We start from the raw sequence: 21,689 nt of genomic DNA on the forward strand, positions 1-21,689 counted from the left end.
ACTGAGCTTCGCCAATCAAATCGCGGCGCCGGCCAGCACTTAGCCAATCAGAGTCCTGCACTGGGTGGACTCTAACTAACCCACTCGGGGCGGAGGAAGGGAACAGAGGCTGAATGCTACTAGACGGAAAGGGATATTGGCCAATCAGAGCCTAAACTACAGCCGAACGGCTGCTCTACGCGTTATTGAGCAAGCGCACGCTCAATTCTAGTTGGCACTCATCTGCATACGGAGGCGGGGTTGGAGGAAGAAGGTGGAGTGCTAGAAGAGACCCGCGCACAAAACTCCTCCCACTCGCTCAACCCACAGCGGAAACGGCTGCAGTCAGGATTGGCTGATTGGGTAAAAGAGCCAGTCCGTCGTTCTGTCAGGATTGGTCTAATGATTCTTTTCGAAGTTTGCGGCATCCAATCGAAAGGTTGGTCCGGAGCTAAACGGCTAAATGGTTACTCCGCGAGCTTCTCACAAAAAAATAGTGCCCGGGACTCAGGAAAGCAGTCAGTCAGCTTTATCGGGGGCGTGCCTGTAGATAGTGGTGGCTACTCTCCGGTCCCAGGGGCCCTCACCTGTGCCTGACGGCCACAGAAAGGCCTAGGAGAGTTCGGGTGGCGCACGGCGTACAGATTCCGGAGGCTACGCCGGCATCGAGGGGGCGGGGCCGCAATTTGAATCTGGCGGCGGGCGGCTGTGGAGCGGTGGGCTGGCAGGGGACCGCTAGGTGCGGTGTGGGACGCGGGGCGCAGCGCGGTGGGCGGACGTGGCGAGCAGCCCCCTGAAGAGCTAGGGTCCACAGAGGGAGACAGCCGCGACTCTGGTCCGCTGCGGTGCTCTCAGAGCAAACCCGGGCGCGGGGCGCTTCGAGGTGGGCGTGAGAGGTAGGCCCGCATCAGGGCTCTGGCTTCGGGGTGGGTTGGCAGTGCTCCTTCTCCGGGGTGTCTCTCGGAATTGCTGGACTTAGCACTTCGCACGGGGACGCGGAAGGTGACCCACTTACGACTTGCCCTGGGTCACCCGGGGTGGTCTTTAGAATGAGTTTTCCGGGGTCCCTCCAGACCTGCTCACTTAGAATTTCGGGAAATGCACACAGCTGCCTCTTTATCGGGGATACACAGATGACTCACATATCCAGAAAGATTGAGGGGTCTGCTTTGTTTCAAGCTGAACAGCAGTAACTCCATTTCTTTCTCAACAGCTCTTTTTATGGCAGCTATATACAAAAAAAAAAAAAAAAAAAAAAAAAAAAAAAAAAATTTAGAATTACGGGTTAGCTCCCTCTCATAGGAAGTTGCCATACTTCCCAGTTGAAAGTGAATTGTGTATATCAGCGACATACTTACGTGTAATTGTAATTTGGAGCAAAAATGATCCAAGAAGAAAACATTACAGTATCTATTTTTGTGTAAGCAATTGCTTGTGTATACATAGGAATGTCAGAGTGCAAGATGGTGCTAGCCCAGACACAAAGATTAAAATTATTGTGTGAAGATTGGTGGTGGTTTTAAGTGTTGTGCCATTATACCTCAAAAAAATCTATTCATGCTGATATAAATTGTATTGGCATTCAATCCTGAATAAGGATTTTAGTCTAGCCACATTAATTTTGGTGGTGGGTTATTTTTTGTTTCTTTAAATTTTGTCTTCTAGATGGATACTAATTCAAAAGACAAGGAGCCTTCTGAAATCAAAGAGTCTGCAATTAATAATGCTGGTATGTGGTGATCTGTTGCCTCTTCATGAAATTTAAGGTTTAGGTATTTATCTTGATAATGATGTTTATGCCCTACAACATCTTGTCCATTTCAGAAAATGCTGCTTTCATTTTGGGAACTGGAAAGCTTGTGATTCCTCAGAAGCATGCAGCAGGAATGAATCCTGATCTTTGCACACCAGATACTTTTAAATCATCTTTGAACTTTTCCACAGCAACCATAGAACAATTGGGAATTACACCTGAAAGCTCTGTTAAGAACTCTTCAGGTAAGAAAAGTTGTCATTCTATTGTACTGCTTTTCAGGTATAAAAATCACATTAGTATAATTAGTTTTGTTGTTTCTCTCCATCTTATTACAATAGGTGTCTAAGTTGATTGACTCTGCAAACTTGGTTATTCAGGTGATTTTTTTTTTTTTTTTTTTTTTTGCCTTTTAAATTTTTTGTACTGAGGATTGAACCCAGGGACTCTGCAACTGAGCTACATCCCAGCTCTTTTTATTTTTTGAGACAGGGTCTCACAAAGATTGAGGCTGGCCTCGAAATCCTCTTGCTTCAGCCTCCTGGGTTTCTGGGATCATAGGCTTGCAGCATGGCCTGGGTGACTTCAGTGCACATGCCCAACTCATCTAGCATGGCAGATGGGGGCAATAAGGTCTTGGAGCACCCAGCTTGATGATGATCCTAAATCAGGTGTGTTCCATGCCCATCTTGGAAAACTGTGTGAATCACTTTTTGACCCAACAAGGGGGATCTAAGAGGGTGTATAATAGGAATAGTCGTTCATTAATGTTTATATATAGCAAAAATAAGTGGAAGTTGAGGATCAATTCAAAAAAATAACATCAATAGATTGGCATGTGCCTCTTTTAAAAATCACAAACAGAAAATTGACTTGGGCTGGTGTTCAAGCAGTAGAAATGAAATTCACCAGTGAAGTCTGACTTCGGTGGATAAGAAAGAAATATGGGAATAGAATTGGATTAGAGAATGACATTTAGAAATGGAGGATAGCAGGAGACTGGAGAGACCAATCGTTATTGCACAGTATGAGACATGAATGAGACAAGGCTGAAGTGGCACTTGTTCTGTGTTCTTTTTTGTTTGTTTTTGTTGTTGTTGTTCTGTGTTCATCACTCTTGGGTCTGGGGTTGTGGCTCAGTGGTAGAATGCTTGACTGGCACATGTGAGGCACTGGGTTCCATCCTTAGCACCACATAAAAGTAAATCAAATAAAGGTATTGTGTCTGTCTACAACTAAAAAATATTTTAAAAAAGAAAAAAGGAACATCACTCTTAGGACTGTAAAACGCTAGATCTGTTTTGTACTCAGGCAAAAGGGCAAAATTTAGGGTAGTGTGCTGAAGGTAAGTAGGTATCTCAGAAAAAAAATTACCTTGAAAGATTAAGAGCAAAAGAGCATAGTAGTGGTCTCTACCCTCACAACCTGCTGCTGTTATCCACAGGGATGTATTCAAAGACTCCCAGTGGATTTCTGAAACTGAAGATAGAACTTAACCCTGTATGTGCTTGTTTTTTCCTTCCTGTACATGCGTATCAGTGGGAAAGTTTAACTTGTAAATTAGGTAGAGTAAAAGCTTAAGAACAACTAACTAATAACAGAAAAATTATAACTTTACTGTAGTAAGTCATATGAAGTTGTTCTGTTTCTCTAAACATCTTATTGTGCTTTTCATTTAAAGGAAGCACTTTGCAGCTTCTTTTTGGTATGTTTGAATTTCCAATATCACAACTCTTGAGCTTCAGGCCATGATTAAGTATAATAATGTTTACATGAACACAAATACTATCAGACCATTTAAATAGCCCATGTGGCTACTAAGTGACTTAATGTGTGGGTATGCTGGACATGCCTGACAAAGTTTGTTTCATATCCTAGATAGGTTGGAGTTGGAGAACTTGAGATTTCATCTGTTATACAATGCAATTTAAAATTTATGCATTGTTTATTTCTGGAATTTTCCATTTAATGTTTTCCAGCTGGGTGACCCTAGGTAACTGAAATCATGGGTAAAGGGGGACTGCTATTCAGGTGCTTAGGTAATCTTTCTGTCATTGTGGATAAAACTAATTCAAAAAAAGGAGGAGTTCTTAGTCAAAAGAAAGCCATTACTCACCTCTGTATGTAGGAAATATGGAACAAAAATAAAACTACTAGATGAAATGTGTTATTGTATCTTTCGACAACTTTCATAGATGCCTTTTATGTGCCAGGCACTATTTTAGGAGCATGGACTAAATGAGTGGACAAAACAAAGATTTCTACCCAATTGATGATGGTTAGAATTACCTTGCCAATAATTCTCTACTTAGTATTGTGTAACATGTCATGTTTTCTCTCTCAGGCTGGTACATCACCAGCTTTGGACATGATTACTAATGATTGCTGTGTTTTGTTCCAATTTATAAGAGAATTTCATTACAAAAAAGTCTCGTCGACGTTCTTCAATTGGCACCCGGGGCTCTCCTGAAACAAACCATCTGATTCGTTTCATTGCTCAGCGGAGGATTTTAAAGAATGCTAAGAGAACATCTTTGGCACAGGATTCTCCCTTTCAGGTATGGTTTTCTTGTACATTCTTTCATGAATTCTTCTAGGAAAATATTTTGGTTTATTATGAAATTTTGGATTTGTAGTGTGTTTTCTGTGTCTTGCAGAGAATTTGCAGTTAACATAAATGATAATGTTAAACATGGATAAGAGTTAGGTGGCCTTGGATTGAAATGGTTTTCTTTCCAGAGGAGCTTTCTATTTATTTTACTAACATTTTTCAGTTTGTCTATTTTTCTAGAATGAGATGAGGCACTGTTTTATTGTTTTCCAACTTTTTTCTTTCCTGCTTTAAAAATCTTTAAAAACATTTTTTTTGTTGTTGTCCTTTTTAGTTCTACATGATGGTAGAATGTATTTTGACATTATATGTACTTATATAACTTCCCATTTTTTTAAATATTTATTTTTTAGTTTTAGGTGGACACAATATCTTTATTTCTCATTTACGTGGTGCTGAGGATCAAACTCAGTGCCTCATGCATGGGTAGGTGAGAACTCTACCACTGAGCCACAATCTTAGCCCCATATTACTTCCCATTCTTGTGGTTGAACATGATGTGGAGTTACATTGGTCCTGTATTCACGTATGAACATAAGAAAGTTATGTTCGATTCATTCTACTGTCTTTCCTGTTCCCACCCCCCTCCCTTCATTCCCCTTTGACTAATCCAATGACTTTCTATTCCTTTCCTACTTTCCCTCACCCCATTGTGTGTTAGCATCCACATATCAGAGAACATTCAACCTTTGGTTTGGGGGGACTGACTTATTTCACTTAGCATGATAGTCTCCAGTTCCATCCATTTACTAGCAAGCCATAATTTCATTCTTCTTTATGGCTGAGTAATATTCCATTGTGTGTATACATATATATATACATTTTCTTTATCCTTTAATTTGTTGAAGGGCACCTAGGTTGGTTCCACAGTTTAGCTATCGTGAGTTGAGAGCTGCTTTAAACATTGATGTGGCTGCATCACTGTAGTATACTGATTTTAAGTCCTTTGGGTATAAACCAAGGAGTGGGATAGCTGCATCAAATGCTGGCTTCATTTCAAGTTTTCTGAAGAATATCCATAGTGCAACCAATTTGCAGTCTCACCAGAGAAATGCAAATCAAAACTACTCTTAAGATTTCATCTCACTCCAGTCAGAATGGCAATTATCAAGCACATAAGCAACAATAAGTTTTGATGAGGATGTGTGGAAAAGGTATGCCCATGCAAGATTTTTTAACAGTATGCCCCAGTCATTTGGAAAGTATTGATTCACTATATTATCTTCCAAATACTGATGCATTCTATTAGGCAATAGTAAAATACTTCATAAATATTCCTACTGATCCATTGAAGTATCTCTCAGAAAGTTGTCAGGCTTAATAGTAGTGGATACATGGTTTCTAAAATTCTAATTTATTCTTACAAATGCAAGTTTTCTCATTGGTAAGAATTATTTGTTTGAGGCAGATTCGTAAATGGATGGAGCTGGAGAGTATTCATGCTAAACAAAGTAAGCTAATCCCCAAAACCCAAATGTTTTCTCTGATATGAGGATGCTAATTCACAAGGGAGAGGGGGCTAGGGAAGAATAGAGTTACTTTGGATTAGGCTGAAGGAAAGGGAGGGGGCAGGGGGGGTAAGAAGAATAGTAGAAAGAATTGGACATTATTACCCTGTGTGCATATATACTACACGGCCGGTGTGATTGTACATGCACAACCAGAAGAATGAGAAGTTATGCTCCATTTACATATGGTGTTTTAAAGTGCATTCTACTGCCATGTGTAACTAATTAGAACAAAAAAAAATTTTTTTAAACTTGCATGGTTAAAAGATAACCTCTATACTGCAAAGTAGATTGGATTTTAACATAACAGAATGTGAAACATTAATTGATAGAATTTTGTGTGTGACGTTGTGATTAACTTTTAACAAATCTTATGAGTTTTATTGAGTAAAGAAGATTGACAATTCTGAAAAGGCTGTTAAAATACTTCTAATAGATGTAACCAACATACATAGCTCAGAGTACTTGATAATTTTTAAGAGTAGGAAACCGTGTTGAGGTCTGCTGTTACAGTAGATACAAGCATGGAGTCTAAAGCTTTATTGCTTGGGTTTTATCTTTGCTTTGTTAGTAATTAGTTGTGACTTTTGACAAATTACTTAAATTCTCTGTTCCCAAGTTTAAATCAGGTGATAATAATAGCAAGGACTTTCTGAGGATTAATAAATAAATGTGATGTACTTATAGCATTTCCTAGAATATGCATGGAATGGTTTGATTTTGCTATAGTTATTACTACTGAAAATAACTATAGCAAAACAGTTGGTATAGTATAGTGCTTCACCTACCTAACCTAATGCTTTCCCCTTTCTCCCTCCAGTGCCATCAGGTACAATTTTTGTTTAAATTAGGGTTTGGTATGCATTACTTAAATGTACATATTTTCCAGAAACTGTTCTGTACAATGCAGTGGTTTTCTTTCTTGCACAACTTTTGTTTTTCCAGAGTTAATAAGTACTTTTTTTTTTTCTTTTAATCTACTACATATCTCATTTCCTTACTTGACAAAAACTGTGAACCTTAAGAGTCTATCAGTCTTCTTTTCTTCTTGGAGTCTTGCCCTTTTCGTCCTGTCTGGCTTGGTTGCCATCTAGGCTTGCTGGGCAGACACCATTCTGTAGCTTCTTATACCATCCCTAGTAATTACCTTTTCCACTTCCATTTGGATCCCATTTCCTTGGTCTCCTTTTTCTTAATTTACTACCTCATTTTTCTGGAATTGCCACATATTTGATAGATTTATTCTACTAACACATTACATTGTTTTTCTTGGTACAGGAATCTAGGTTGAAATATTTTCCATCAAAAATTTGAAAGCATTACTCCATTGTATTTTGGCTTACAGAGTTGAATAGCTCTGATCATTCATTTATTCAACAAATATTTTGATGGCTGACTTTTCATGTTTCTTTTTATGATGGAATATCTTTTGTTGTGGATTGTTTTATTGAGGTTTTCTTCCTTGCCTTTCAAGATGTCTTTTTCATCAGGTTCCTTTTATTTTGCGGGCTGTATTTTAGATTGTCTTATTCTCAGCACTTTAAATGTCTGTTAATCTTCAGATGTTTGTATTTAAGACTCAGGCACTTTGAAAAACTGCTTGGGAATTCAAGGTGCACAGACAGGGCTTGCTAACTAGTGAATTTCTATGTAAGACAAACAGGGCCACTTTTTCCCTGGGGAAACAAATGTAATCTATGAATCTTTTCTCTGGCTGATCTGCTTTCCTGAGAAGAATTCCTGGTGGTATAAACCTGAGTCCTAGAGCTCTAAAAGTTAATGTGGGAATATCACTATTCATTGAAGAGCCTTGGTCAGCTCTGTTTTCAGTATAGGCCTCTTCTTTGTCTCCTTCTCTTTGATTTGAGAATCGTCTCTACACTGATGAGTCTGAAATGTCTGTCTTCAGCCCCAAAGTCCTGGATAACAGCGGCCCACTATTCAGTTGCTCCCTTGTGGGTTTTTTTGGGGGGCGGGGGGATCGGAGGTGTTACCAGGGATTGAACTTGGGGGCACTTGACCACTGAGCCATATTCCCAGCCCTAGCTTTTGTATTTTATTTAGAGACAGGGTCTCACTGAGTTGTTTAGCTCCTCGATTTTTCCTGAAGCTGCCTTTGAACTCAGCAACCTGTCTCAGCCTCCTGAGCTGCTGGGATTAAAGGCATGCACCACTGCGCCTGGTGCTCCCTTGGGGTTTTTGTTGTTGTCGTTGTCGTTGTGCACAATACCTTTATTTGATTTATTTATTGTTTTATGTGGTGCTGAGGATCAAACCCAGGCCTAGAACATTCTAGGCAAACGCTCTACTGCTGAACCACTACCCCAGCCAAGCTCCCTTGGGTTTTGAAAAACATTTCCAGCATAACCTAGCCAAAACCCAGCTGTTGATACCCACCCTCCAGCAGATCCTCTAGCCCACTCTCCCATTTCAGGGAAAGCCATCATCATCTAGTTGCTCAGGCCTTTTAATCTTTCTTGATTCCTGTCTTCCTTAGTCCCATCTCCAAGTTATCACTACTTTTTGGCTGCATTTCAAAAGCCTACCTATAATTCTTCACATCCTCACAGCTACAACTCTGCTTTAGTGACTCTAGCCAGTGTCACCAACTGCTTCCTCCTACCTGGTCTCCTTTTTCCTTTTTCCCTAATCTATCTATCATTACACAGATCAAAGAGGTATATTTAAAGTATAAATGAGATCCTTGACTCTGCTCCTTAAAACTTTGCCATGGCTTTCTGTTATGCCTTGATTTAAATCCTGAAGGCTTCTGGTCCCTCTTGATCTGAGCCCTACAAGCCCTTCTCTTGTTTGCTTCCAGTCAGTGGGCTTTCATTTTGCCCCATCCTATTTCCACCAAGAGCTTCTGCTCACTTCTCCTAATTCTTGCAGAACACCTTTTTCCCCTGCACCACTTTCCCATTATTGTGGTTTCATCTCAGGTGTTCAGCACTTTAGTGACTTGGCCATATTCATATTTTATATTTTCCAAAATCTCTTGTCCTCAAACTTACTTTAATATGTTTTCAGAATTTCACTCTGGAATGTAATTCCTCCCACATCTTAAGCTCCTAGAACAGGTTCTGGTTCACAGAAAGGAATGTTGGCTGACTGACATGATTGAGAAGACAAAAGTGGCAAAAAGCTGTACGTTTTGACTGTTTCATTTACTTAGTACATGAACCTTGTTCTCTTCCTCCAGCAGGAAAACAACATTGCAAGTAGGAAAACTTATAGTTTGTATTAAGCTGCATTTCAAAGTGCTCCAAGTTTCTAGAACATTACATCAACCCTATCATGTTCAAATATGAATACACACAAAGCACATTAAAAGCAATTCATATGCCATTGAGATAATCTTGTCCCATCACTCCTAGAGACAAGTGACCTATAGACTTTTTGAATAATATGTGTTCTTTATGTCATAAAGGTTTACATCATCAAGTGTATTTGAATTTAAAATGTTCTGCTTTTATGTAATAGACTTGCTTTATGAATGTACTAGGGATAGAATCAAATGTATGAACAGATCATCCAACATGACTTGAAGATTTTAACTGTTTATTTCCCTCCATATGATATCTTAAGGGAAGGTAATATCTTTCTTTTACTTTTGCATTTTGATGTGAATTTTTGAATTGCTACAAGCTCCTATCAGTGGAAATGTGTTAGTCCAAGTAATAAAGGAAGGAAAAACAAAACACCAAAAATCCTGCAGAGAGAATTTACCACTAACTTACTATTGATATTGACAGAACTCTTAAATTTTATATCACCTGTCATGTGGCACTTCTGTACCTGCTAGTGTAAATTCATTTTATTAGTATTTGCTTGGCGCCCTGTCAGAAGGGTTTCCAGAGAGCTCCTGGGCATGCCCCATCTAGGTTTGTATGTTAAGTGAGTGTCTGGCTTTCGTTCCTAAGTTCCATAAGATCAGGAAAAGGTAGCCAGGGAGAGCTCTTTGGCTCTATGAGGAGGGATGTCAGGAGCCAGTGTGGAACTTCTATGCTTATTCTGACTTCCCCTGGCAGGGGACTTTTGCAGACTGAGGATGAGTATAGAGACCAGCTTGGATTGAAGGTGTGCTGAGATGAAACATGTGACAAGGCATCACACAGATGACTTGCAGTTTTAGCACAACTTTTGATGAAATTTCCAAATAAGCAGGACCCTCCAGCCCCTTCTTCCTTGCCCCATCTCTGGGATTCAGTATGGTGTTTTTCTGTTGTTTTGTTTTTGTATTGGATACCAAGGTGTGAAAGAAAGCACTTAAGGGCCTTGGAATCCTTTAAAGAGTTGTTAATCCCATATAACTGGGAATGCATTTTATCTGGACTCCTTTCTAAAGCATTTCCACCTATTCCAAGCTTCTCTTAACATGATTCATGGGCTCATTACTCAGTATTAGCACATAGCTACACATCTATCCATACCACTTAGCTATTCCTCTTCCCTGAGGTTTTGCTAAAAACTGGGAAAAACAGAGGGGAAATTAAAATGATTGTAGTATACTACATATTCAGATAGAAAATGCAGACTTCCAGGTAGAAGAAGCTTTGCTATACCTATTCTTTACATCTGATCTTCAAAAGGCCTTTGTGTATTTAGTTTTAGATTCAGTGATTATAGGCCTAGAATAAACTAAGCTTGATTGATAATACTCTGTTTTTGTACTATAACAGGGCAGCCCTGGACTGTATCAAAATGTTAGCTCATTAAGAGAGCGGATATCTGCTTTCCAGACAGCTTTTCACTCCATAAAGGAAGATGAGAAAATGATTGATTGTCCAGAATTCTCAGGAGTGAGAGGAGGATTTGAGACAACAGGTTTGAGTGAGTGTCAAGAATTCATTCTGTATTCTGACTTCTGTGTTGATAAAGACAAGTTTCTAAGATATAAAGAAGATTTATTTTCACTGTGAGAAAACAGTTTTTGCAGAGTTCCATTGTATCTTTAAATGGAGCCTAACATTTAAAATTGGGACATATCACACAGAAATCTGGATTTCTGGTTTCTTTTGAAAAAAATCTAATATCAAGCATTCCTGAACCTTCATTTTCACATCATTGCAATTGAGTTCTAAGTTTTAAATAGAGCTTATTAGCTCATATCAGCTTTAGAATAGGATATGTGGCAAATTTGAGTTTATAAACCTTGATTTTTTAATAGGATTATTCTTTTAGTTTTGCAAACATTTATGTGAATACCAAATACCCAACTCTGAGGTTAACCACATATATGTCCAATCTGATATCTTAATGATCTGCTGTATTCTTTGCTGTACCTCTTAAATTATAATTCATTTGGTTATTTTTTAGTCATTTTTTGTTTTTCCAAATACAAAGCACTTGAAATACCAGAACTCAACAAAATCTTGGACTTACTGCAATCAGTATAACTATTCCTTTAGTACTTCACATGCCTAGGTTTCAAATGATTCTCTTTTTTTTTAAGAAAAGATGCTTTTTGCTTTATTAGACTTTTTTTTTTTTTTTAAGAATTTAAAAATATGGAACACTTCATGAATTTGTGTGTCATCCTTGCACTGGGGCCATGCTAATCTTCTCTGTATCTTTCCAATTTTAGTGTATGTGCTGCCGAAGCGAGCACAAATGATTCTCTTTTGACTTCTTGTTTTAGTCCGCTTTTTTGCTGCTGTGACTAAAAGACCTGATAAGAATAATTTTAGAGGAGGAAAAGTTTATTTGGGGGCTCACAGTTTCAGAGGTCTTAGTCCATAGATAGCTGACTCCATTCCTCTGGGCTTGAGATGAGGCTGAACATCATGGCGGAAGAATGTGGCAGAGGGATGCAGTGCACATGATGATCAGGAAGCAGGGAGAGACTCTACTCATCAGATACAAAATATATATTCCCCAAAGCCACGCCCTAGTTCCAACCCCCTCTAGCCATACCCTACCTGCCTTCAGTTACCACTTAGTCCTATCAGGAGATTAATTCACTGATTGGGTTAAAGCTCTCATCACAATCATTTCTCCTCTGAACCTTCTAGCATGCTTTCTCACATGAGCATTTGGGGGACACCTCACATACAATCCATAACACTGCTTAAACCATCTTCAGGTACATTTCAGTACTTTCTGTGTGCAGTCTACTGTTAACATGTCTGATTCATTCACCTCTGCATTGCATGACCCATTCAGATGTCCTATATTTGGATTTTTATCTGGGTTTTAAAATTTATTTTATTTGTATCATTATTATAATTCTGCTGACTTTGAATTATCAAGGGTTAGGGCTTCTTTTTTTTGTATTAAGAAAGAACTGAGGCACATTACAGTTGCATTTTTTCACAAAAGTCACAATAAAAACACAGCAGTATTAGAACATAACCACATCCTTTAAAATGTTCAAAATAAAAGGCTTAATGGTAAATTTAGAAAGAGTGAGACACCCTATTAGAAATGCACATGTATTTTAGTGTATCATTCTAAAAATCCCATAATTCTAATTAAATTTATTGTCTTTTTAGTAGTCATGTTTTCTTGCCTGTCAACTCAATCTCCTTTTTGAGTAAAAAGGTTAAAGATGTAAAAAAAAAAAATTATTTCTTTTCATTGATAATTTAAACACTGAATTTTCCCCCAATTTTTATAGTGTACAAAATTTTAAAATAGCTTAGGAAAAAAATGTTGATTCCTGTGTCATTTTGTGTGTGTAGCCAACATGGAAGGTCTTGGTGAATGTCAGCAGTCTGGTTTCTCTGAAAAGTTACCATGCAAACGTCGGAGAATATCCTTGCAGAGCAGCTCTGATGACAACCTCAGCAATGTCGAAAGGGGAGTGATGGATCTTCAGATCCTTAGTATGGATGTGGATGGCATGTGTGCTGATGAGGCTTCTGCAGATCTTCCTGAGGTAATTCATTTATTTTACACACACGAATGGAGCTCTGGTTTCCTGCCTGGGTGGTTTAAGACTGTCAAGGCCTTATTTCAATGTTATTGCTTTCTTGTGACATGTAGATGCTAGGGTTTTAAGTTGTGTTTGGTGTTTCCTTCATGTTACTTTTTTTTTTTTTTTTTAGCTACACATGACATTACAATGATCTTGGCAATTCATACATTTGAATCAATTGGGGTATAATTTCTCATTTTTCTGACTACAGATTGCAGAATCACATTGGTCTCCTATATACATATAGCATGTTACTTCTAATGTCATTTACTAAAAACAGTTTTGTGTTGTTTTCTTTGTTCTTAGTACTGGGCTTTGAATCCAGAGGCACTCTACTACTGAGTGGTTTTCCCAGCCCTTTTTATTTTTTATTTTAATATAGGATCAATCTAAGTTGCTTGGGCCTCACTAAGTTGCTAAAGGTGGCCTTGAACCTGTGATCTTCCTGCCTCAGCCTCCTGAGGTACTAGGATTACAGATGTGCACCACCAAGACCTGGCTAGAAATAGTTTTGATAGATATGTTGATCTTCCACAAAGGACTTTATGAAAAGCTTAAGTTCTGTGTCATCTGCATGATATGTTATTCTAGATGGTCATGGTTTGATGGTCTTAGTCTTGCTTTCAAGCAGCTTATTGTCGAGGAAAGTAGGATCTAAACGGACAGATAATTTAAACATCAGTTACACTGCAGTTGCATGTAGGGTGATCTCTGGGAGGTGCTGCTTAGGTCTAAGGTCTTGCACTTGTTGCGCCTGACTGGGTTAATACTGGCTGGGAATCTAGGTGCCCTTTAGCAATTCCTCCTTGTTTCAAGTACATCAGGGACTTTTGTGGCTTATAACTACCTAGCTAGTAAAATTCTCTAAGAACAATAACCAACATGAATTTTACTAAAACAGGAGAAAAATCATACTCTTGAAGATCTGCTGACCGTTATGCAAGAGGGAACAGGGAGCCAGTGTCGTAGCTTTTGTTGCTTTATATTCCTTGTTCTAGTGTGATTCAGTAGGTTCTCATTTGCTTTGTGAGAGGGGCATCTAACTGTTAAACAGCCGGAACTTTTTTCTGCACCGTCCCTGTCACTTAGATTTGTATATAACAGTTATAATATATCTCTCATACTCACTAGAGATTCTTCAATTTCTAATAGGTTTCATTTGTGTCCCAGAGTTGTCCATAATCTTTGCTCACTCTGCTTTATTCTGGCTAGAGTTACATGATACGACAGAAGCCATAATGATTTTTTCTTATCAGAACTTTGATTCATTGGACATGTACCACAATATAGAAATGGTTTCTGAATTAGTATGAATATATATTCTGTCCTAGCCATTAATGTTTCTTTCATTCTAGCTGTTTATCTTTTGGTATTTGATTATTACATAACACTTTAAGACATTCCTCTTTGAAGGTAGCAATTTCAATAGGCAACATAAATATGTCCTTTAAACTTTTTCTAGGGGACTGAAAATTTATTTTGTGAGATGTTTAGGATACAATTAAGATGAATACTCCTCTGTTAGATTCCTGTTCACTTTGAGTTTGTTTGTTAGATAATAAGGTGACTGAACACCAAATTTCCAGGTAATCCATGATGCCTACTAAAATCTGCATCAAGTTTAAGTTATACTACACGTAATAAAATATAATGCTTCTTTACTTTTTACCTGTTTTCTCTAAGAAATCATCTGAACTTGGTTTAACCCAGCCTGGATATATAGCAAAAGCATCTTCTACCTGTTTAGTGGGCCCAGAGGCTTCAAACGGTAAGTAGGGAATTTTCTTTAGTATTTTTGCTGGTTACCCCATTCCATGGATATGTTTTATTTATGTACTTATACACTAAAACTTCAGAAGACTAACATGATTCCATACTTTTTAGGAGCTTTCATGATTTCATACTTTTTAGGAGCTCTCAAACTAGTAGGAATGTGTTGGAATTATTGGAATATGAGCAATTTATTTTTTGAACTGCTGTCTTAATTGGTCAAGTATTTCCAAGCTAATAGAATGTAGTATAAAGAGTAGGGGCTACTAATATATTAAGTCTGTGTTGTTAGAGTAGCACTATATGTAAATTTTGCTACTTATTTCTCTTTTTAAGGATACAAAAAGTCTTCATAGGATGCAGAAGTTATTTATCCTTCGTTTTCTCAAAATTCGTTTTCTCACATTCAGTGAGAGTTGCTACCACAGTTTCAGGCTTTCCTGCCTGTTTTTTATTTGTTTTTGTTTTTTAAAAGTAAAATTCCGGTGGGACATAGTTGTATCTTGCTTTTTTATTCATTCTGATAATTTCCACCATTTAGTTGCAGTATATATTTATATCCACTATTTTATTATATATTTTTTAGTTTTTTGTTCCTCTCTGTTCTTGCCACCTTTAGGTTTATTTGACTTTGACTTTAGAATTCCATTTTAATTTCTTGCCTTTTACCTAGGTTGCATCTTTTTTTATTATTGCTCTGGGACTATAACATAACAATTTTTGCTTCTCATAGTCTTCTTACAATTAATATTGTACAACTTCACATAGAATATAGAAATTTACCAGTTGTACAGCTTGATTCCTATCCCCCACCATGGCTTTTTAGTTCTTTTTTTAAAAAAAATATTTATTTATTTTTGATTAAGGGAAGGTATGTTATTTACTACTTTGAATAAAATGAAGCCAGAGGGGTCAATAAGTGAAGCTCTTCGTGAAGGCCAGTGTTTTCACCCCTATTAAAATATTAACATGTCCCCATTCCATGGCTGCTTCACTAATCAATTCTTAAATATATTAATTTAGTTTTCAGGCTAAGTGCTTTCCCAAGTCTTGTCCAGGCAAATAAGATAAAACACTGGGTAATACACACATCAAATAATGGTCATGGTCAGTGTTAACTTTTTTGCAAGCAGGGACTATGGGAAAGGACTGTCCTGAGCAGGAAAAGAAAGTTGCACTCAAGGACACACCAAGACTTTGCATCTTTCCAGCTTGAGAAACCTCTGCACTATTAAATCTTATCAATTCATATTATCTCTGAGAATCTGTATAGTCAGCAAAGTTCTCTTCATCAAGTGAATCTCAAGGTTCACAAATGATCGACACACAAATGATCTTTTCTGGACTGACTGTATCCTTCACTTTTGTTACAGTGATTCATATTTCCTTGTTTGTAAAACTAGATTTTCTATTTTGCAGGAGAGAAGGGTGGTAAATTTGTTGGGGGGCCAGAGCAGCGGGTACAGGTTGAGAATCAATGAGTCAATGATTGATTCGTCTTTCTTTAACCAGCAGGAATCATCCAGTTGGGAGAGCAGTGACAATTAAATCATAAATCTAAACTGTCGTGTGTGTGTGTGTGTGTGTGTGTGTGTAGTTGTTTTTTTAGAATTTGTTCTAATTAGTTATATATAACAGTAGAATGTATTCTGATACATTGTATACAAATAGAGAGCAACTTCTCCCTTTTGCTGAATATGGTGTAAAGTCACACCAGTAGGGTAATCATACATGTATGTAGGATAATGATGTCCATCTCACTCCCCTGTTCTTCCCATTCTCACTTCCTCTCCCCTCGCTCCCCTCTACACAATCCAGAATTCCTTCATTTTTAGCCACCCATCCACCCCCAATATGGATTAGCATCTGCTTATCAGAGAAAACATTTGGCCTTTGGTTTTTTGGGTTTGGCTTATTTCGCTTTAGCATGATAATCTCCAGCTCCATCCATTTACCTGCAAACACCATAATTTCATTCTTCTCTAAGGCTGAGTAATAATTCCTTTGTGTATATGTACCACATTTTCTTTATCCATTCATCTGTTGAAGGTCATCTAGGTTGGTGCCATAGTTTAGCTATCATAAATTGAGCCCCTATAAGCATGGATGTGGCTGTGTCACTGTAGTGTGCTGATTTTAAGTCCTATGGGTAAAAACTGAGTAATGGGATAGCTGGGTCAAATGGTAGTTTGTAAGGAAAACAAAAGGAGACAGAAGCAAGGTGCAGAGGCAAAGCAAAAGCTGCTTGCCTGAGCTGCTAGCTTTATTTATATCAATAGGTTACTTTAGGTCATTGGCATCCTTAGTACATATTGTTCATTGAATCACTAGGCAGGTTATGGACCTAGCAACATTATGCTGTTTATTCCTCAGTTATGTACTAAGTTGCAATGTGCAATGTTAGGAGCTTTGTGAAGCTCTCAAGAAAGTCCATTGGATAAAGTTATTGTTAGGTGGGCAGGTTTAGGCTCAGTGAAACATTGTAGTTGACTAACAAGAGAATTCCTTTATTCCCAGGAGCTGAGTGTCTGAGAGCAAGGTCAAGACTGATAAGACTCTAGCCCAGAGCCTCCTCATGAAGGATGTTACCATAGCAGCTAGGCAATGCACATGTATTAGTTATCATACTAGTTCCAGGGAAAAACTGCTGAATATTTTAAGTGTGGAAAACAGAGCACCTGTTACCCGCCAGGAGTGAACACTGCCTTAAACATTTCCACAGCCAGAATCCTTACAGTGGTTCCATTCTAAGTTTTCTGAGGAATCTCCATACTGCCTTCTAGAGTCCTTGCACCAATTTGCAGTCCCACCAGCAATGTATGAGTACACCTTTCCTCCCACATTCTCGCCAACATTTATTGTTACTTGTCTTCTTGATAAATGTCATTCTGACTAGAGTGAGATGAAATCTTAGAGTAGTTTTAATTTGCTTTTCTCTAATCGCTAGAGATGATGAACATTTTTTCACATGTTTGTTGATTGATTATATTTCTTCTTCTGTGAAGAAGAAATTTATTTATTGATTGGGTTATTAACCCATTTATTGATGGGGCTACTTGTTGTTTTTTTTGTTTTGTTTTTTGGTGCTAAGTGTTTTGATTTCTTTATACGTCCTAGAGATTAATGCTTTAATCAGAGGTGCATATGGTAGAAATTTTCTCCCAATCTGTAAGCTCTCTCCTCACATTATTTGTTGTTTCCTTTGCTGAGAAAAATCTTTGTAATTTGAATCCATTCCATTTATTGATTCTTGATTTTATTTCTTGTGCTTTAGGAGTCTGGTTAAGGAAGTTAGTTTCTAAGCTGACATGGTGGAGATTTGGTCCTAATTTTTCCTCTATTAGGCACAGGGTCTCTGTTCTAGTGCCCAAGTCTTTGATCCACTTTGAGTTGATTTTTGTGCAGGGTGAGAAATAGGTAATTAATTTCATTTTGCTACATATGGATTTCCAATTTTGCCAGCACCATTTGTTGAATAAGCTATCTTTTCTCCAATGTATGCTTTTGGTGCCTTTGTCTAGTAGGAGATAACTTTATTCATGTGGGTTTATCTCTGTGTTTTCTGTGTGTACCATTGGTCTACATGTCTATTTTGGTGCCAATACCATGCTGTTTTTGTTACTATAGCTCTGTAGTACAGTTTATAAGGTCTGATATTGTGATGCCTCCTCCTTCACTCTTCTTGCTAAGGATTGCTTTAGCTATTCTGGGTCTCTTCTTTTTCCAAATAAATTTCATGATTGTTTTTTCTATTTCTATGAGGAATGCTATTGGGATTTTAATTGGATTGCATTAAATCTATATAAAGCCATTTCATAGATTGGTAGTATGGCCATTTTGACAATATTAATCCAAGAACATGTGAGATCTTTCCATATTCTAAAGTCTTCTTCAAATTCTTTAGTGTTCTGTAGTTTTCGTTATAGGGGTCTTTTTCCTTTATTGTTAGATTTAGTCCCAAGTATTTTCTTTCTTTCTTTTGCTATTGTGAATGGGTGTAGTTTTCCTAACTTCTCTTGAAGTGGATTCATCACTGATGTATAGAAATGCATTTGATGTCTGAGAATTGATTTTATATCCTGCTGCTTTGCTGAATTGATTTATTAGCTCTAGGAGTTTTCTGGTGGAATTTTTTGGATCTTGTAAATATAGAATCATCTCATCAGCAAACTCAGTTTTACTTCTTCTTTTCCTAGTTGTATCCCTTTAATTTCTTTCCTCTAATTACTCTGGCTAGAGTTTCCAGGACTATGCTGAATAGAAGTGGTGAAAGAGGGCATCTCTGCCTTGTTCCAGTTTTTAAAGGGAATGCTTTCAATTTTTTTTCCATTTATAATGATGTTGGCCTTGGGCTTAGCACAGATAGCATTTACAGTGTTGAGATATGTTCCTACTATTCCTAGTTTTTCTAGTGTTTTGAACACGAAGAGGTGCTCTTTTTGGTCAAACACTTTTAAGTCTCTTGATGTGATGAATTAGGTTTATTGATTATTGTATGTTGAAGCAACCTTGCATCTCTAGAATGAATCCCACTTGATTATAATGCATTATCTTTTTAGTATGTTTTTGTAAGTGATTTGCCAGAATTTTATTGAGAATTTTTGCGTCTATGTTCATCAGGGATATTGGTCTGACTTTTTTTTTTTTTTTTTTTTCCGTGTGAGTTTGTCTGGTTTTGGTATCAGGGTGATATTAGCCTCATAAAATGAGTTTGGAAGGATTCCCTCCTTTTCTATTTCATGGAATACTTTGAGGAATATTGGTGTTAATTCTTTGAAAGTCTTGTAGAACTGAGAAACCCTTAGTTACACTAATGAAGAGAAAGAACACCCAAATTACTAAAATTCATGATAAAAAAGAAAATATCATGATGGATACTACTGAAATACGGAAGGTAATTAGACACTACTTTGGAAATTTATACTCCAATAAAATAGAAGATCTCAAAGATATCCACAAATTTCTAGACCCATATGAACTACCCGAACTGAATGCAAGAGGATATACACAATTTAAACAGAACAGTTTTGAGCAGTGGGATAGAAGAAGCCATCAAAGCCTACTAACTAAGAAAAGCCCAGGACCACAGGGATTCTCCAGCCATCTCCAATGGCTGTGTTTGAACGTGGAGCTGTGAGCTAGGTCAGAGTGCCACAGTGATCTGGGCTTTCTGGAACTGGGAAATTTCACTCAGTGGTTCCTGGAAGAGCAGCTTCCCTTCCTTAATGATTCCAACATTGCCCATCCTTCACAAATGGCTCCCAACACGGTAACATGTTATTAAGTCTCCAAGTGTTGGAGTAGCTTCTATTTTTTATTTTATCGTTGATTTCTAGTTTCATTCCATTACAGTCTGATAGAATGTAGGGTAGTATTTCTATTTTTTTGTATATGCTAAGAGTTGCTTTGTGGCATAACTTATGGTCCATTTTTTGGAAAAGGATCCATGTGCTGCTGAGAAGAAAGTGTATTTGCTCAATGATGGATGAAATATTCTATATGTCTGTTAAGTCTAAATTATTGATTGTGTTATTTAGTTCTATAGATTCCTTGCTTAGTTTTTGTTTGGACGAACTATCCAGTGGTGAGAGAGGTATGTTAAAGTCACTCAGAATTATTGTGTTGTGGTCTCTTTGATTCTTGAAATCGAGAAGAGTTTGTTTGATGTATGTAGATGCTCCATTGTTTGGGCCATGGATACGATTGTTGTATCTTGTTGATGTATGATTCCCTTAAGCAGTATGAAATGTCCTTCTGTATCCCTTCTGACTAACTTTGGCTTGAAGTTCACTTTATCTGATATGAGGATGGAAACCCCCATTTGTTTGCACAGTTCACGTGAGTGGTATTTTTTTTTTTTTTTATCATCCTTTCACCTTCATACTGTGGATGTCTTTTTTCTAGATGAGTCTCTCCTAGACAGCATATTTTTGGGTCTTTTATTTTTTTTAATCCCAGTCTGCCAACTGATGAATTTAGGCCATAACATTCAGGGTTATTATGGAAATATGCTTTAAATTCCTGGTCATTTTGGTTTATTTTTGATTTCTGATTTGACTTTGCTGATTTTCTTGTTTACCACAGAAGGTTTTTATTTGATCTTCAAGTCTAAAGCTAAGTTTTGCTGGATATAAAATTCTCGGTTGATATCCATTTATATATGTTATTCCAGGACCTCCTGGCATTGAGGGTCTGGGTTGAGAAATTAGCTGATATCCAAATTGGTTTATTTATTTATTTATTTTTCTTCACAGCCTTTAAAATTCTGTTCTTATTTTGTGTGTTAGTAATTCTCATTATAATGTGCCTCTGTGCAGGGCTGCTGTAATTTTATACATTTGGGGTCCTGTAAGCCTCTTACAGTTGATTTTCCATTTCATTCTTTAGATTTGGGAGATTTTCTGATATGTCATTGAAAAGATTGTGCATTACTTTGGTTTGTATCTCCATGCCTTTGTCTATTCCAATAAATCTTAAGTTTGGACTTTTCCTGTTATCACATGTTTCTTGGAAGTTCTGATCATGATTTCTTGCCATCTTTACGGAATGGTCAACTTTATTTTCAAGAATATATTTTGTCTTCATTGCCTGAGATTCTACTTCTAAGTGGTCTAGTGTGTTCATGATGCTTTCTATTGAATTTATTATTTGATTTATTGATTCCTTTATTTCGAGGATTTCTGCTTGTTTCCCTGCCCCCCCCACAATCTCTTACTCTATTGAAGTGATCTTTCACTTCCAGTATTTTCTCTTTGATTTCACTCCTTATACTATCCTTTACTTTGCAGATTAAATTAACTATGTACATTCTAAATTTCTCTGATATTTCTTATACTGTGTTGTCTATGGATTCTATTGTTGGAACATCTTTTTGTTTGAGGTTTGTTTGAGGCACTTTGTTCCCTTGTTTTTTCACGTTGTTTGTGCATTTTCCCATCTAGAAGTATGGATTTGAGGCAGTACAGTTTCTACCCTGAAGTCCAATTATAGTGTCCCTGAAGGCTTGTACCTCACTTTTAAGGGAGAGACCAATAATAACAGCACCCAATGCAAACAATATACAACCTTAAATAGCTCCTATTTTGGCATCTCCAGTTTTGTTGCAATAAACAGAAATGATGTGTTCAATTATTGTCTATAGAATGAACA

General features: G+C 37.4%; 1 protein-coding gene and 1 non-coding gene across 2 annotated transcripts in view; one reads left to right on the top strand and one right to left on the bottom strand.

Annotated features, from left to right (window-relative positions):
• The first annotated feature begins 802 nt into the window (after window positions 1-802).
• Window positions 803-21,689, top strand: part of Cdca2 (cell division cycle associated 2) — a 50,311-nt gene continuing 29,424 nt past the window's right edge. Inside the window, exons 1-7 of the mRNA XM_027927130.2 lie at window positions 803-875; window positions 1,645-1,708; window positions 1,804-1,977; window positions 4,142-4,290; window positions 10,534-10,684; window positions 12,535-12,731; window positions 14,454-14,538. Of these exons, the coding sequence (XP_027782931.2) occupies window positions 1,645-1,708; window positions 1,804-1,977; window positions 4,142-4,290; window positions 10,534-10,684; window positions 12,535-12,731; window positions 14,454-14,538 (820 nt within the window). The 5' untranslated portion in view covers window positions 803-875. The remainder of the gene's footprint in view (window positions 876-1,644; window positions 1,709-1,803; window positions 1,978-4,141; window positions 4,291-10,533; window positions 10,685-12,534; window positions 12,732-14,453; window positions 14,539-21,689) is intronic.
• Window positions 11,356-11,462, bottom strand: LOC114085929 (U6 spliceosomal RNA). Its single transcript, XR_003581575.1, has one exon. It is a non-coding gene; the product is annotated as a U6 spliceosomal RNA (small nuclear RNA).

The sequence above is a fragment of the Marmota flaviventris genome, chromosome 3 (assembly GCF_047511675.1).
Source record: "Marmota flaviventris isolate mMarFla1 chromosome 3, mMarFla1.hap1, whole genome shotgun sequence".
Classification (NCBI taxonomy): Eukaryota; Metazoa; Chordata; class Mammalia; order Rodentia; family Sciuridae; genus Marmota; species Marmota flaviventris.